A 14,113-nucleotide genomic window follows, 5' to 3' on the forward strand; every position below is an offset into this window, starting at 1 on the left:
GATCAACTGGGCTTGTATTCACTGGAGTTCAGAAGAATGAGAGGGGACCTCATAGAAACATATAAAATTCTGACGGGTTTAGACAGGTTAGATGCAGGAAGAATGTTCCCAATGTTGGGGAAGTCCAGAACCAGGGGTCACAGTCTAAGGATAAGGGGTAAGCCATTTAGGACCGAGATGCGGAGGAACTTCTTCACCCAGAGAGTGGTGAACCTGTGGAATTCTCTACCACAGAAAGTTGTTGAGGCCAATTCACTAAATATATTCAAAAAGGAGTTAGATGAGGTCCTTACTGCTAGGGGGATCAAGGGGTATGGCGAGAAAGCAGGAATGGGGTACTGAAGTTGAATGTTCAGCCATGAACTCATTGAATGGCGGTGCAGGCTAGAAGGGCCGAATGGCCTACTCCTGCACCTATTTTCTATGTTTTCTATGTTTCTATGACTGATCTTCTATCACAACTCCACTTTCCTGCACTATCCCCATATCCCTTTGTTCCCTTAATATCCAAAAATCTTATCGATCTCTGTCTTGAATATAGTCAAGGACTGAGCCTCCGCAGCCTTCTGAGGTAGAGAATTCCAAAGATTCACCACCCTCGAATGAAGATATTTCTCCTCATCTCAATCCTAAATGGCTGACCCCTTATTCTGAGGCCCCTGGTTCTAGACTCCACAGTCAGAAGAAATATCCTCCCTGCATCTACCCTGTCAAGCCCTGTAAGAATTTTGTATGTTTCAATGAGATCATCTCTCATTCTTCGAAACTCTCAAATATAGGCCTAGTCTACTCAACCTCTCCTCATAGGACAATCCCCCCATCCCAGGAATCAGTCTGGTGAGCCTTCATTGCACTCCCTCTATGGCAAGTATATCCTTCCTTGGGTCAGGAGACCAAAACAGTATACACATACTCCAGATGCAGTCTCACCAGGGCCCGATGTAATTGCAGTAAGATGTATTCTGTCCAGGAGTGCATAAGTTACTTATCCAGAGATGGGATTAGTAGTCAAATCTTGGAAGGAGTTGAGCTTGGCTCAGTTGTCAGGACTTTTAGCTCTGAGTTAGAAAGTTGTGGGTTCAGGCTTCACTGTGGACTTGCACGTGCAATTTCAGCTGACACTATCATCATAGGCAGTCCCTCGGAATCGAGAAAGACTTGCTTCCACTCCTGAAGTGAGTTCTTTGGTGGCTGAACAGTCCAATATGAGAGCCACAGACTCTGTCACAGGTGGGACAGACATTCACTGAGGGAAGGGGTGGGTGGGAGGGACTGGTTTGCCGTAAGCTCCATCTGCTTAACCTCCTGACGCTCTCGGCGTTGAGATTCGAAGAGCTCAACGCCTTCCCGGATAAACTTTCTCCACCTAGGGCAGCCTTCGGCCAGGGACTCCCAGGTGTCAGTGGTGATGTAGCACTTTACCAGGGAGGCTTTAAGGGTGTCCTTATAACGTTTTCGCTGTCCACCTTTGGCTCGTTTGCCGTGAAGGAGCACCGCATAGAGCAATTGCTTAGGGAATCTTGTCTCTGGCATGCGAACCATGTGGCCTGCCCAACGAAGCTGATCGAGTGTGGTCAGTGCTTCATTGCTAGCCTGGACGAGGACACTAATGTTGGCCTGTCCTCCCAGGGGATTTGCAGGATTTTGCGGAGACATCGTTGGTGATTTATCCCCAGCGACTTGAGGTGTCGACTGTACATTGTCCATGTCTCTGATCCATACAGGAGGGCGGGTATTACTACAGCCCTGTAGACCATGAGCTTGGTGGTAAATTTGAGGGTCTGGTCTTCGAACACTCTCTTCCTCAGGCGGCCGAAGGCTGCACTGGCGCACTGGAGGCGGCGTTGAATCTTGTCGTCAATCACTGCTCTTGAGGAGGCTCCCGAGGTATGGGCAATGGTCCACGTTGTCGAGGGCCAAGTGTGAATTTTGATGATTGGAGGGCAGTTCTGTGCGGCGAGGACAGGCTGGTGGAGGACCTCTGTCTTACGGATGTTAAGCATAAGGAGTACAGGGTTTCTATAAGGAGTACAGGGTTGTTGGTGTTGCTATCTCTCGACTTAAGAGTTTAAAATCAAGGCCCTATTTATCTGCTTAGGTCAAATTCCCATGGTACTATTTGAAGAAAAGCAGCATGTTCACCTGGTGTCCTGGCCAACATTCGTGGCATCACCGCCAGCAACAACACATTCATTCATTTGCTGTTTGTCGAACCTTGCTGTGTCTAAATTGGTTCCATGTTTGCCTGAAAAACAGTGACAGCTCTTCAAAGGTCACCCTTAGTTGTCAAACACTTTGGGACATTGAGGGTGTGAGAAGCGCCGTATGAATGGAAATAGGTTCTTATGAGTTGAGGGAAAGAATATGTTTATATAAATTCTCAAGTTAGTACAATTTTCCCACAAGTCTAAATGAAGTTTTGGTGTTTTTTTTACACTATGCTGCAGATGGTCCTGCTTGGGAATTGCCACGGCTGCAGCTGTTAGCTGAGAGAGTAAGCACACAGCTGTTGTGTTTAAACTGCTAAGCGCTCATGAGAAAAATTGTTTTTGTGCCTGGGTTATCTTGTATGTGAAATAAACTCTGGAATCCATGTATCTGAGGTCACATGCATGAAAATATATCCATAAAGATTGTCAACGTATTTTGGTTTTGTTCTGTTAATTTTGCTCATAAAACTGATAAGTGTGCGTTCTGAGAAAGGGGGAATTTAACTCTTGGAGCAGTTCTCCACAAAATAAAGGTAACTAGATTATCATTTGTTTGTCGCTTTGAATCTATTTGGCAAAAAACAAAAGCTCCACGGTCCTGGAAGTGTTAGCTAATTGGGGATAAAAAATTCCAGGATACTGCGTAATTTGAAATCTTCACCTTGTAACTTAAACATCCAAATGATTCAAAATGCTGAAATCCTTGCAGTAAGATCTTATAATTTAAAATAATTCAGCCGCTACAATGGCTCAGCAAGTTCACCCAGTTAGTAACTCAGCCATAAATACCAGGAGAAGTTGCAGTTTTGATTCCCACGGGTGCCACAATTGGCCTCTGATGCTCAATAGGATGCGTCATTTGAGTCGCTCCTGATTATTGCCCCGTGCTGTAAAATGAATGGCAGTTAAAGGAGGACAGGATTGATTGAACTGATGCTTTAACAGTCAAATAGACTTCTGACCCCAATACACAAGCAAAAGACAGCCGAATCTGGAATAAAAACAGAAAATGCTAGAAATCTCAGCGGGTCAGGCAGCATCTGTGGAGAGAGAGCGCAAATATTTCGGGTCAGTGAGACTTCTGACCCTCATTGTTAAGCTACAGGTATGAATAATGATCACCTGGGCAAGGTAACTAAGAACAGCTAGCACCCATACAATGCCCGGCCCTTAAGTCAAGCATGTCCCTGCCAGCTTTTTACTAGAGCAGTTCAGAACTTCTCTCTTCCCCCATTGCCCTACATCTTCCTCTTTTTTTCAAATCATCATCCTTTTAAAAGAAGAAATGGTCTCAGCCTTAACGGCTCCATATGTTGAAACATTGTACTCTAGAACAACCATCTGTGGGACTTCTCTCAACCCCTCCCAACAATTTTAAATTTCACGACACCTCATCACTGACTTCCCAATCAGAAAAAATAGTTTGTGAGCCATCATCATATCATCATAGGCAATCCCTCGGAATTGAGGAAGACTTGCTTCCACTCTTAAAATGAGTCCTTTGGTGGCTGAACAGTCCAATACGAGAACCACAGTCCCAGTCACAGGTGGGACAGATGGGTGTTGAGGGAAAGGGTGGGTGCGACAGGTTTTCAGCATGCTCCTTCCGCTGCCTGCGCTTTATTTCTGCATGCTTTTGGCGACGAGACTCGAGGTGCTCAGCGCCCTCCCAGATGCACTTCCTCTACTTAGGGCAGTCTTTGGCCAGGGACTTCCTGGTGTCAGTGGGGATGTTGCACTTCATCAGGGAGGCTTTAAGGGTGTCCTTGTAACGTTTCCTCTGCCGCTTGCCGTGAAGGAGTTCCGAGTAGAGCGCTTGCTTTGGGAGTCTCGTGTCTGGCATGCGAACAATGTGGCCTGCCCAGTGGAGTTGTTCAAGTGTGGTCAGTGCTTCAATGCTGGGGATGTTGGCCTGGTCGAGGACGCTAATGTTGGTGCGTCTGTCCTCCCAGGGGATTTGTAGGATCTTGCGGAGACATCGTTGGTGGTATTTCTCCAGCGACTTGGTGTCTACTGTACATGGTCATGATCTTATTAAATGGCGGAGCAGGCTCGAGGGGTCAAGTGGCCTACTCCTCCTATTATGTTCTTAAAGGAATAGAGGGTTATGCTGATGGTTAGAAATGGAAGGAGGCTCGACTGGGGCATAAAAACCGGCATGGCCTGGTTCTGTGCTGTCGATTCTATGTAAAGTTGTTTAAAAGGGAGATGGATAGAACCATACAAGTTTACAACCCAAGGAGGACATTTGGACCACTCTGTACCAGCTCTTTGCTACCACAGTCCAAAATGAATGGCACTGTCTCACTTACTCTGCCTGACTCTGCATGGGATGCAGTGTCCTTACCTTCCCAAAGGCAAGACCAACTTTTAACTGACCTGGAGTGAGATGAGAATTTTTTTATGCAGCGAGTTGCTGTGATCTGGAATGCGCTGCCTGAAAGGGTGGTGGAAGCAGATTCAGTCGTAACTTTCAAAAACGGAATTGGATAAATACTTGAAAAACAAAATATTTGCAGAGCTGTAGGGAAGGGGCAGGGGAGTGGGACTTATTGGATAGCTCTTTCAAAGAGCCGGCACAGGCACAGTGGACGGAATGTGCTGCGAGATTCTGGTTTAAATATTTGTTCAATTTTCCCTTAAAGGAAGCCATGGTCTCTGCTCTGTGGTAAAGCATTCCATGCTGGAGTAATCTGCATAAAGAAATTCCTTGTAAGCTGTTTTCTCACCAACCATTTTAAAATGATAACCCTTCAATCATTGATTTGTCAACCAAAGGAAATAGTCTTTCCCTATTCGTTCTAACCCCACCCCCCCAAAAAAAACTGATAAATCTTAGTTTTCTCCACAAAATAATCCTACTTACTTTGGAAATAAGAATTTTAAGGAATATGGAGAAAAGGCAGGGAGTTAGGGTGACCACGTAGAATTACCATGGCTAACAATGTCAGAGCAGATCTGATGGTATCTTCCTGTTCCTTTATCCAATGTTACACACTTCCATCTCGTCACTGTAGAAGTACCACTGCTGCAGCATGAGGAAGTAAAGCAAAACAAAATGCTGCAGTGATCAGCGACCCTGCCTGCTGGCATCTGCTGTGGCACCTGCCACAAAACAGTCATCCCCATAAAATCCAGGTAAGTTGTAAAATGGGAACTTATATGTCAGTGCAGAAGGAGGTCACTTGGCCCATTATACATTTACCAGTGCTGGCTTTGCATTGGTTCCAACTATTCTCCTCATGGTAGTTCTACGTGTTCACTCTAACTCCCTGCCTTCTCTCCATATTCCTTAAAATTCTTATTTCTGAAATAAGTAGGACTATTTCTAGTGGAGAAAATTAAGATTTAATATCAGTGTTTTTTTTTGGTGGGGGGCGAGAATGAATAGGAAAAGACGATTTCCTTTCTGCGATGTTCCTACAACCGTTTAATATCCTTTTCCCTCTTTTAATGATTGATTCTTTGGCTACTTCTGTTAATGCATTTCAACTTGCTGCCCTCTATAAGGGGAAAGAATCTTGAAACCTCCCCTTCCCATTGATTTTGGTGTAATCCTGTTTGTTAATTTCTTCTGGTTCATGATTCAAGAACCAGTCGAAATAAACTTCGACTGTTTAATGTCTTGGGTGTTTTTCAAAACTTTTAAACATCTTTGTGACCTGTTATCCAGAACTGACTATACAGCCCTAGTTTTTCAAGTCTCAAATCAAACTCTGTCCTGCGATCATCCCAGGGAATCTATGTCGCACCATTTTAATCTTTTCTGTAAATGGTGAGCCTAAAATGAGTAGTGTACTCCAAAACACGGCATAATTAATGTCTTATTCATCATCGTCTCCTTCTCACAGACTGCAGCACAGGAGGAGATCGTTTGGTCCATCGTGCCTGTGCCGGCTTTTTCAAAGAGCTGTCCAATTAGTACCACTCGCCTACCCTTCCCCCATAGCCCGACAAATTTTTTCTCCAAGTATTTATTCAATTCTCTTTTGAAATTTACTCTTGAATCTGCTTCAACCACCCTTTGTGGCAGTGCATTCCAGATCATAACTCACTGTGCAAAGAAATGTCTTCTCATCTCTCCTCTGATTCTTTCCCCAATTACCATAAATCTGTCCGCTCATTACTGACCCTCCTGCCACTGCAAAAAGGTTCTCCCTATATACTCTATCAAAACCCCACATAGTTTTGAACACCTCTATTAAATCTCCCTGGAATGTTGTCTGCTCTAAAGAAAACTATCCCAGCTTCTCTAGTCTCTCCACATAACAGAAGTCCCTTGTCTCTCTTGTATTCCAAGAACTTGAGGCTTATTTTATGTACAGGCTGTAAACTCGTGTTCATTTGAACTTTGCTCAACAACATATGAAACTCTCTTCCCACCCCACACCCACCCAGAGTGAGTTTGCCATCTCATTTACTTATATTTTGTGCGAGAAGTAGGCTAAAGGGACTCGGGTGTAACTGGTGAAAGGAAAATTTAGAGTTGAAGAAAAGCTGGAAGCTGCTCTTTGCATAAAAAGTCATCAGCATTCTTGCTAGATACTTGGTAAAGCTGAAACATTATGATCAGATATGATATTGAATGGTGGTGCAGGCTCGAAGGGCCAAATGGCCTACTGCTGCACCTATTTTCTATGTTTCTATGTGCTGAGACAGCAGGAGCGCATGTGCAGGCTCAGGGCTGTGAAGAAATTGTTTAGGGCAGATGCCAAGAAATATTTCTGTACAGCGGGTGATCACCTTTAGTGGCCACTGGGTTTAATTAATAAACAGTTAGATGCTGTAATTGGAAAATTTAAGGTCTATGCTCTGGAATGATTTTCTTCTTCCAAACCTGTTGTGATTTGGAACGTACTTCTGGGTTGGGTAATGGGAGCAGTATCATTTTAAGAAACTTTCATTTATGTTTTATGACCAAGTTGTGATGGAGGGTGACGATTGCTTTTTTTAACAAATGGATCAACTAAGATAGATTAAATCATCACGCTTAGCTTGTGATCTTTTACTTGCAGCTATTAATTTTTCTTCAGAAAGGAGCAGTGTTGTTGGAGGACAGTGTAGTTCAGTGTTCTAATAGCATCAAAGTAAATTGGGTGCCATAGACGAGTGTCAGTGAAATACTGAGTGTGTCACTGTAACCAAAAAGGCCTTGGGGAACCTCACTTCAAACAGCACAGTACTATCCTGCGGTTAAATTTCTGTCTGAATTAAGCATTTATCATCAAAGTTTCACTCAGTCCTACTTGATCTACACCAAATGTACTGAGACCAGAAAGGCCATGTTATAAATAAGCATGGAAGTGCTACTGATCAATTTGATACAATTTCTTTTCATCTGCATGACGTCAGGAGATTTGATGAAATACTCCCATGGTGCTGCTTTGGGTTGTCCTAATGGTCAGTGCAATTTCCGATAATTATACTCGCTTAAATTAAATAACATGATTAAAATGTTAGGAGGTTATTTTCAGTTGTTCTTCAGGATATGGGCATCGCTGGCATTTGTTGCCCTTTAGAAGGTGGTGGTGGTGGGCTTTCTTCCACTGCATCATCATCATAGGCAGTCCCTCGAAATCGAGGAAGACTTGCTTCCACTCTAAAAGTGAGTTCTCAGGTGACTGTACAGTCCAATACGGGAAGTACAGTCTCTGTCACAGGTGGGACTGATAGCCGTTGAGGGAAAGGATGGGTGCGGCTGGTTTGTTGCATCCTCCTTCCGCTGCCTGCGCTTGATTTCTGCATGCTCTCGGCGATGAGACTCGAGGTGCTCAGTGCCCTCACGGATGCACTTCCTCCACTTAAGGCAGTCTTTGGCCAGGGACTCCCAGATGTCGGTGGGGATGTTTCATTTTATCATGCATGCTTTGAGGGTGTCCTTGAAACATTTCCTCTGCCCACCTTGGGCTCGCTTGCCGTGTAGGAGTTCTGAGTAGAGTGCTTGCTTTGGGAGTCTTGTGTCAGGCGAACAATGTGGCCCCCCCCAACGGAGCTGGTCGAGTGTGGTCAGTGCTTCGATGCTGGCCTCATCGAGGACACTAACGTTGGTGCATCTGTCCTCCCAGGGGATTTGCAGGGTCTTGCGGAGAAATTGTTGGTGGTATTTCTCCAATGATTTGAGGTGTCTACTGTACATGGTCCAAGTCTCTGAGCCATACAGGAGGGCGGGTATCACTACAGCCCTGTAGACCATGAGCTTGGTGGCAGATTTGAGGGCCTGATCTTCGAACACTCTTTACCTCAGGCAGCCGAAGGCTGCGCTGACACACTGGAATCTCGTCGCTGTCTGCCCTTGTTGATAATAGGCTCCTGAGGTATGGAAAGTGGTCCCATGTTGTCCAGGGTCATGCAGGGCTGCATCATCGCACCAACCCTCTTCTCAATCTTCCTTGTTGCTTGCACTGCAGTCCATCTGGTGAAGGTATGCCCACAATGCTGCTTGGAACATAGGAACAGGAATATTTTGTCCCTCGAACCTGTTCCACCATTCATTGAGACCATGGCTAGTCTGGTCTAACTCCATATACCTGCATTTGCCCCATATCGCTTGGTTAACAAAAATCTACCATCTCAGATTTAAAATTCTTATCTCATGCTTGCACTGTTACCTTCAGTCTGCCCAGAGCTCCATCCTTGGTCTTCACTTGGGAAGAGGAACAGATGGAGACAGGTCAAAGCGAGCTCAGACTGGAGCAAACCATTCCCAGCAGGGGAGCAGAAAACTGAGCCCATAGAAGCAAAGCAGCTCGTGGAATGAAAGCAGTCTAACAGAAAATAGCCTCGGTAGAAACTGGCAGTGAAGGATGTCACAGTAGAGCCCAGAAGCCAATAGAGAAATGGACTTCAGCCGAGAAGAAGGCGTAGTTATGTCCAGAGTAAAGCTGCGAATCTAACCGTGCAGAATACAGTCCTGAAGGCTATTGCAGCAGACTGGAATGGGTCACGTTAAACTTGAAGCGGTAAAGGGACAGAGCAGAGTCACAGCAGTTGTGGCCCACAGTGGTGCCCAGCAGAGAGCACAATACTGAAGGCAGAGGAGTCCAGGAAATATGAGCAGACCTCCAGCAGTTCATCATCATAGGCGGTCCCTCGAAGCGAGGATGACTTGCTTCCACGCCAAAAAGGGATGAGTTGACAGGTGTTTCAATGAAGGACCTAATATTCCAGGTCCCGAACTACATATTGAAGGGTTAGGCCTGTGTGTGAATTTTTTAACGTGTGGTGGCCGTTGCACACCAGCCACCACACGGGCTTGACAGAGCTAAGTCTTGGTCCAGTGGCAAGGATTACCCAAGACGACTGGAGACCAGCTCTGCTGCACAGACCGAGCGTGCACACATATCTCCGTATGGGGGCCCATGCTGCCCCTGGGGCCTCCCCTCTTCTGGGCCCCAGATTCACGCCTCTCCTGGGCCCCAGTCACTTCCCTCTACGGACTCTTGCTGCACCTTCGCCTCTCATGCTGTTCCTGCCTGCACTGTAATCAGCGACCTGGCTTCGCAGCCGTCGCCCTCCTGCAGCAGCTCGTGCTGCTCCCTGCAGTGGTATGCCACCGCATGCTGCTCCCACCAATGGCCCTGGCCTGCTGATGGTCTTGCAGGCTGGGACCATGCCGATGGCTGGGCTGCCGCACGCTGCTCCCTCCAGCAGTTAACAGTAACTCCAGCAGTTAACCTGATGTGAGGGATTTTCATTAGTACTGCTTTTATCTTTTTTTTAAAGGCGATTAAAGGCAGCTACAACAACAACTTGCATTTATATAGCACCTTTGACATAGTGAAACGTCCCAAGATGTTTCACAGGAGTATTGAGATTTTAAAAAATTGACACCGAGCCGCATAAGTAGAAATTAGCGCAGCTTGGTCACAGAGGTAGGTTTTAAGGAGCATCTTGAAGGAGGAAAGAGAGGGAGAGAGACGGAAAGGTTGAGGCAGGGAGGTCCAGAGCTTAGGACTTAGGCATCAGAAGGCACGGCCACAAGTGGTTGACTGATTATAATTAGGGATGCTCAAGGGGGCAGAATTAGAGGAGCGCAGATATCTCGGGGGAGGAGGTGGTGGGTGGGGAGAGATTAGAGATGGGGAGGGGCGAGGCCATGGAGAGATTTGAAAACAAGGATGAGAATTTTGAAATCAAGGCGTTGCTTAACCGGGATATAGGTCAGGGAGCACACAGGTGATGGGCAAGTGGGACTTGGTACGAGTTAGGACACGGGCAGCCGAGTTTTGGATCATCTCTAGTTTATGTAGGGTCGTTGCCGTCGTCGTCATTGTCAGCCAGGAGCTACAGCCTTACCTATAGTTGTGAAAGATTATTGTCCTGAAACATGACTTCTGCTTGTCATCTTACATGATCTTTATTAGTAGGTCTGAATTAAAACCAAACTTCTGCTACGTAATGTGATAGAAACATAGAAAGTAGGTGCAGGAGTAGACCATTCGGCCCTTTGAGCCTGCACCACCATTCAATGAGTTCATGGCTGAATATACAACTTCAGGACCCCATTCCTGCTTTCTCGCCATACCCCTTGATCCCCCTAGTAGTAAGGACTACATCTAACTCCTTTAGTGAATTGCCCTCAACAACTTTCTGTGGTAGAGAATTCCACAGGTTCACCACTCTCTGGGTGAAAAAGTTTCTCCTCATCTCGGTCCTAAATGGCTTACCCCTTATCCTTAGACTGTGACCCCTGGTTCTGGACTTCCCCAACATTGGGAACATCCTTCCTGCATCTAACTTGTCTAAACCCATCAGAATTTTAAACGTTTCTATGAGATCCCCTCTCATTCTTCTAAACTACAGTGAATACAAGCCCAGTTGATACAGTCTTTCTTGATATGTCAGTCCCACCATCCCGGGAATCAGTCTGGTCAGAGGCTTGAGACCCGAGCTCTTACCCCATTGCAGTGAGTGTATTACTATGGTAATTTTTGGTGTCTGCCTTAGATTCTGCTTTCTACGACTGCAGATATGGGTTAACAAATTTATTCTGCATCGATTGTGCAACCCCTGTTTGCAGAGCTGTTTGGAAATTGTAGAATTATTAGATTTTTCAAAATGTAAGTATTCAAGATAGCAATCCAGTCGGCACTCACTTCCCAGGGTTTATAGTGAAATCTTTTTCAGAATTTGGTGTTTTGCCCCACTAGCGAGCAATTTTGCTCTTCTGTGCTAAACCATTTTCCCCTGTATCTTGCAGATATATAATGGACTGCAGTTATTATCCTTGTCATTTATCTAATCGGATATTGTCACTAGCCTTGATTTAATGTATCGGGTACCGAGAGGCTTCAAGATAAATTGTCTTAAGCCAATGATGTTTGTGTGGAACCATGACCAGTGGTTCTTCAGTTGTATCCTCCCCCTCTTTGCCCCGCCCCCCCAGAAGTTGATAATTATTCATACCCTTTTTAAATAAATGTGTCAAACTGTATAAGGAGCCTCCTTTTTAATTACTGTAATTTTGTTTAATTTACAGATTAACTGGGCCATTTGGATATCTTAGTGATGGACCTGGGAACTACAAATACAAAACAAAATGTACATGGCTTATTGAAGGGCAGTGAGTATTTGAGTCTTCGCATTTCAACACACACTGTCTGATTTTGTATGCAAGTCTTGCCCTCAATTCTCCCTGTATCAATTGTTGTCATCAGCTCAGAGGAAGGGGTGATGTGGGATCTGTACCAGGAAGTGCTGTGGGTCATTAGCAGTTGTAGAATTGTTTCCCACTGCAAGTTAAGACACGGATCATCTATCTGAGAGTGTTAGACGATTGCCAAGGTGTGTCCTCTCATACCTTGAAATTCCCTCCAGTCGTAGATCGGTATCAAGCCAGGAGACACCCTTGTTCAGTTCCTCACTTTATGGTATGTCATATCCGGAGCATCACCAGGCATACTGTAAAATGAGAAATCAATCTAGTGAAGCTGCCAGCTGACAAAACAAAAGCAGCAGGCGATGGGCAGCTAAGCAATGCCAGACCAGTAGATCAGAGCAATGCTCAGCAGCACCACCACATCCAGTTGAGAAGCGTGGCTGACAACCAGGCAACTAAAAGGAGGTGACGACTCTGGATGTCTCTGTCCTCAACTACATGGGGTCCAGCACGTCGATGCGAGAGACAAGGCTGAGGTGTTTGCAAGTGTCTTCAGCCAAAAATACCGAGTGGAGGATCCTACTGAAATCCCCCTACCATAGTTGCCAGTGTCCAGCCAATTTGGTACATTCGATGTGACAAACAAGCGGCTGAGTGCTGTGGACCAAAACAGCTATAAGATCTGTGGACCAGAGCTAGCTGCTTCCCTAGCCAATATACGGGCCGAAATGGCCGCCTCCTGTGCTGTAAATTTCTATTATTCTATTAATCTGGTCAAGTGCGGCTTTTAAACTGCATCTGACGTTATCTGCCCAAATGTGCAGAAGATTGCCCAGTTATTCGCCATTTAAAAAAAAAAAACTGATATCTAACCTGGCCAATTGCTGCCCCTCAATCTCTTCCCAATAGTCAGGAAAAGTGATGGCTGGAGTCAGCTATAGTCCTCATCACAACTTTGATCTGTGCTTGGATGGGAGAGGTGAGATGGTAGTAGCTGCCTTGACATCAAGGCACGATTCAATCAAGTATTGCAAAGGAGCTCCAGCAAAGCTCAGGTCAATTGGGATGGGGACAAAGGGAAAATTCAGGAGTTATACCGGATGCAAAAGAAAATGGTTGTGGTCGTCTAAGGCCAGTTATCGCACCCCAGACCATCGCTGCGGGAGTTTCTTGGAAGCATCCAGGGCCCAACCATCTTCAATGTCCTTCTCTCGGTCTTGAGGTCAGGAGTGGCTCTTTTGCTGTTGACTCCACAGTGTTCAACTTCTCTAGATAATGAAGCAGTCCATACGGGCCCACAACAGGAGCTGGATACCATCCAGTCTTGAGCTGACAAGTGGCAGGTAACATTCACACCACACAAATATCAAGTAATAACCATCTCGAGCAAGAGAACGCCAGCCATTTCCACTTATTAAAAAAAAAAATCATTCTTAGATTTAGGCATTACTGCAAGTCTGGCATTTATTGCCTGTTACAAGGTGCCCTGAGAAGCTGGTGGTCGGCCTTGAACCACTGCAATCCGTATTCTTTGTAGCAGTTTGATGCAACTGAGTAGTTTGCTAGACCACTTCTGAGGGCGGTTCAGACTGGTGTGAAACTGGAGTCACACACAAGCTAGGTCAGGTAAGGATGGCAGATTTACTTCTCTAAAGGATATTGGTGGATCAATTGGGTTTTTACAACAATTGACCGCTTCATGGTCACTTTTTTTGCTGGTATTTCCACATGTTTTTAAACTTGATTTCAATTCTGATATGTGAAGGGAAAAAGATTAGTGAAGACAAACATAGGTCTCTTGCAGTTGGATTCGGGTGAATTTATAATGGGGAACAAAGAAATGGCAGACCAGTTGAACAAGTACTTTGGTTCTGTCTTCACAAAGGAAGACACAAATAACCTTCTGGATGTACTAGGGGTCAGAAGGTCTAGTGAGAAGGAGTAACTGAAGGGTATCCTTATTGGGCGGGAAATTGTGTTAGGGAAATTGAAGGCCGACAAATCTCCAGGACCTGATAGTCTACATCCCAGAGTACTTAAGGAAGTGGCCCTAGAAATAGTGGATGCATTGGTGATCATTTTCCAATAGTCTATCGACTCTGGATCAGTTCCTATGGACTGGAGGGTTGCTAATGTAACACCACTTTTTAAAAAAGGAGGGAGAAAGAAAACGGGTAATTATAGACTGGTTAGTCTGACATCAGTGGTGGGGAAAATGTTGGAATCAATCATTAAGGATGAAATAGCAGCGCATTTGGAAAGCAGTGATAGGATTAGTCCAAGTCAGCATGGATTTATGAAGGGG

General features: G+C 45.3%; 1 protein-coding gene across 5 annotated transcripts in view; it reads left to right on the plus strand.

Moving 5' to 3' along the window:
- Positions 1 to 14,113, plus strand: part of atrn (attractin) — a 418,894-nt gene that overhangs the window by 45,640 nt on the left and 359,141 nt on the right. For all 5 annotated transcript variants that reach the window (XM_070866810.1, XM_070866809.1, XM_070866811.1 and 2 more), the window contains exon 2: positions 11,689 to 11,772. In XM_070866810.1, coding sequence (XP_070722911.1) covers positions 11,689 to 11,772 — 84 coding nt within the window. The remainder of the gene's footprint in view (positions 1 to 11,688; positions 11,773 to 14,113) is intronic.

The sequence above is a fragment of the Pristiophorus japonicus genome, chromosome 2 (genome assembly GCF_044704955.1).
Source record: "Pristiophorus japonicus isolate sPriJap1 chromosome 2, sPriJap1.hap1, whole genome shotgun sequence".
NCBI lineage: Eukaryota > Metazoa > Chordata > Chondrichthyes > Pristiophoridae > Pristiophorus > Pristiophorus japonicus.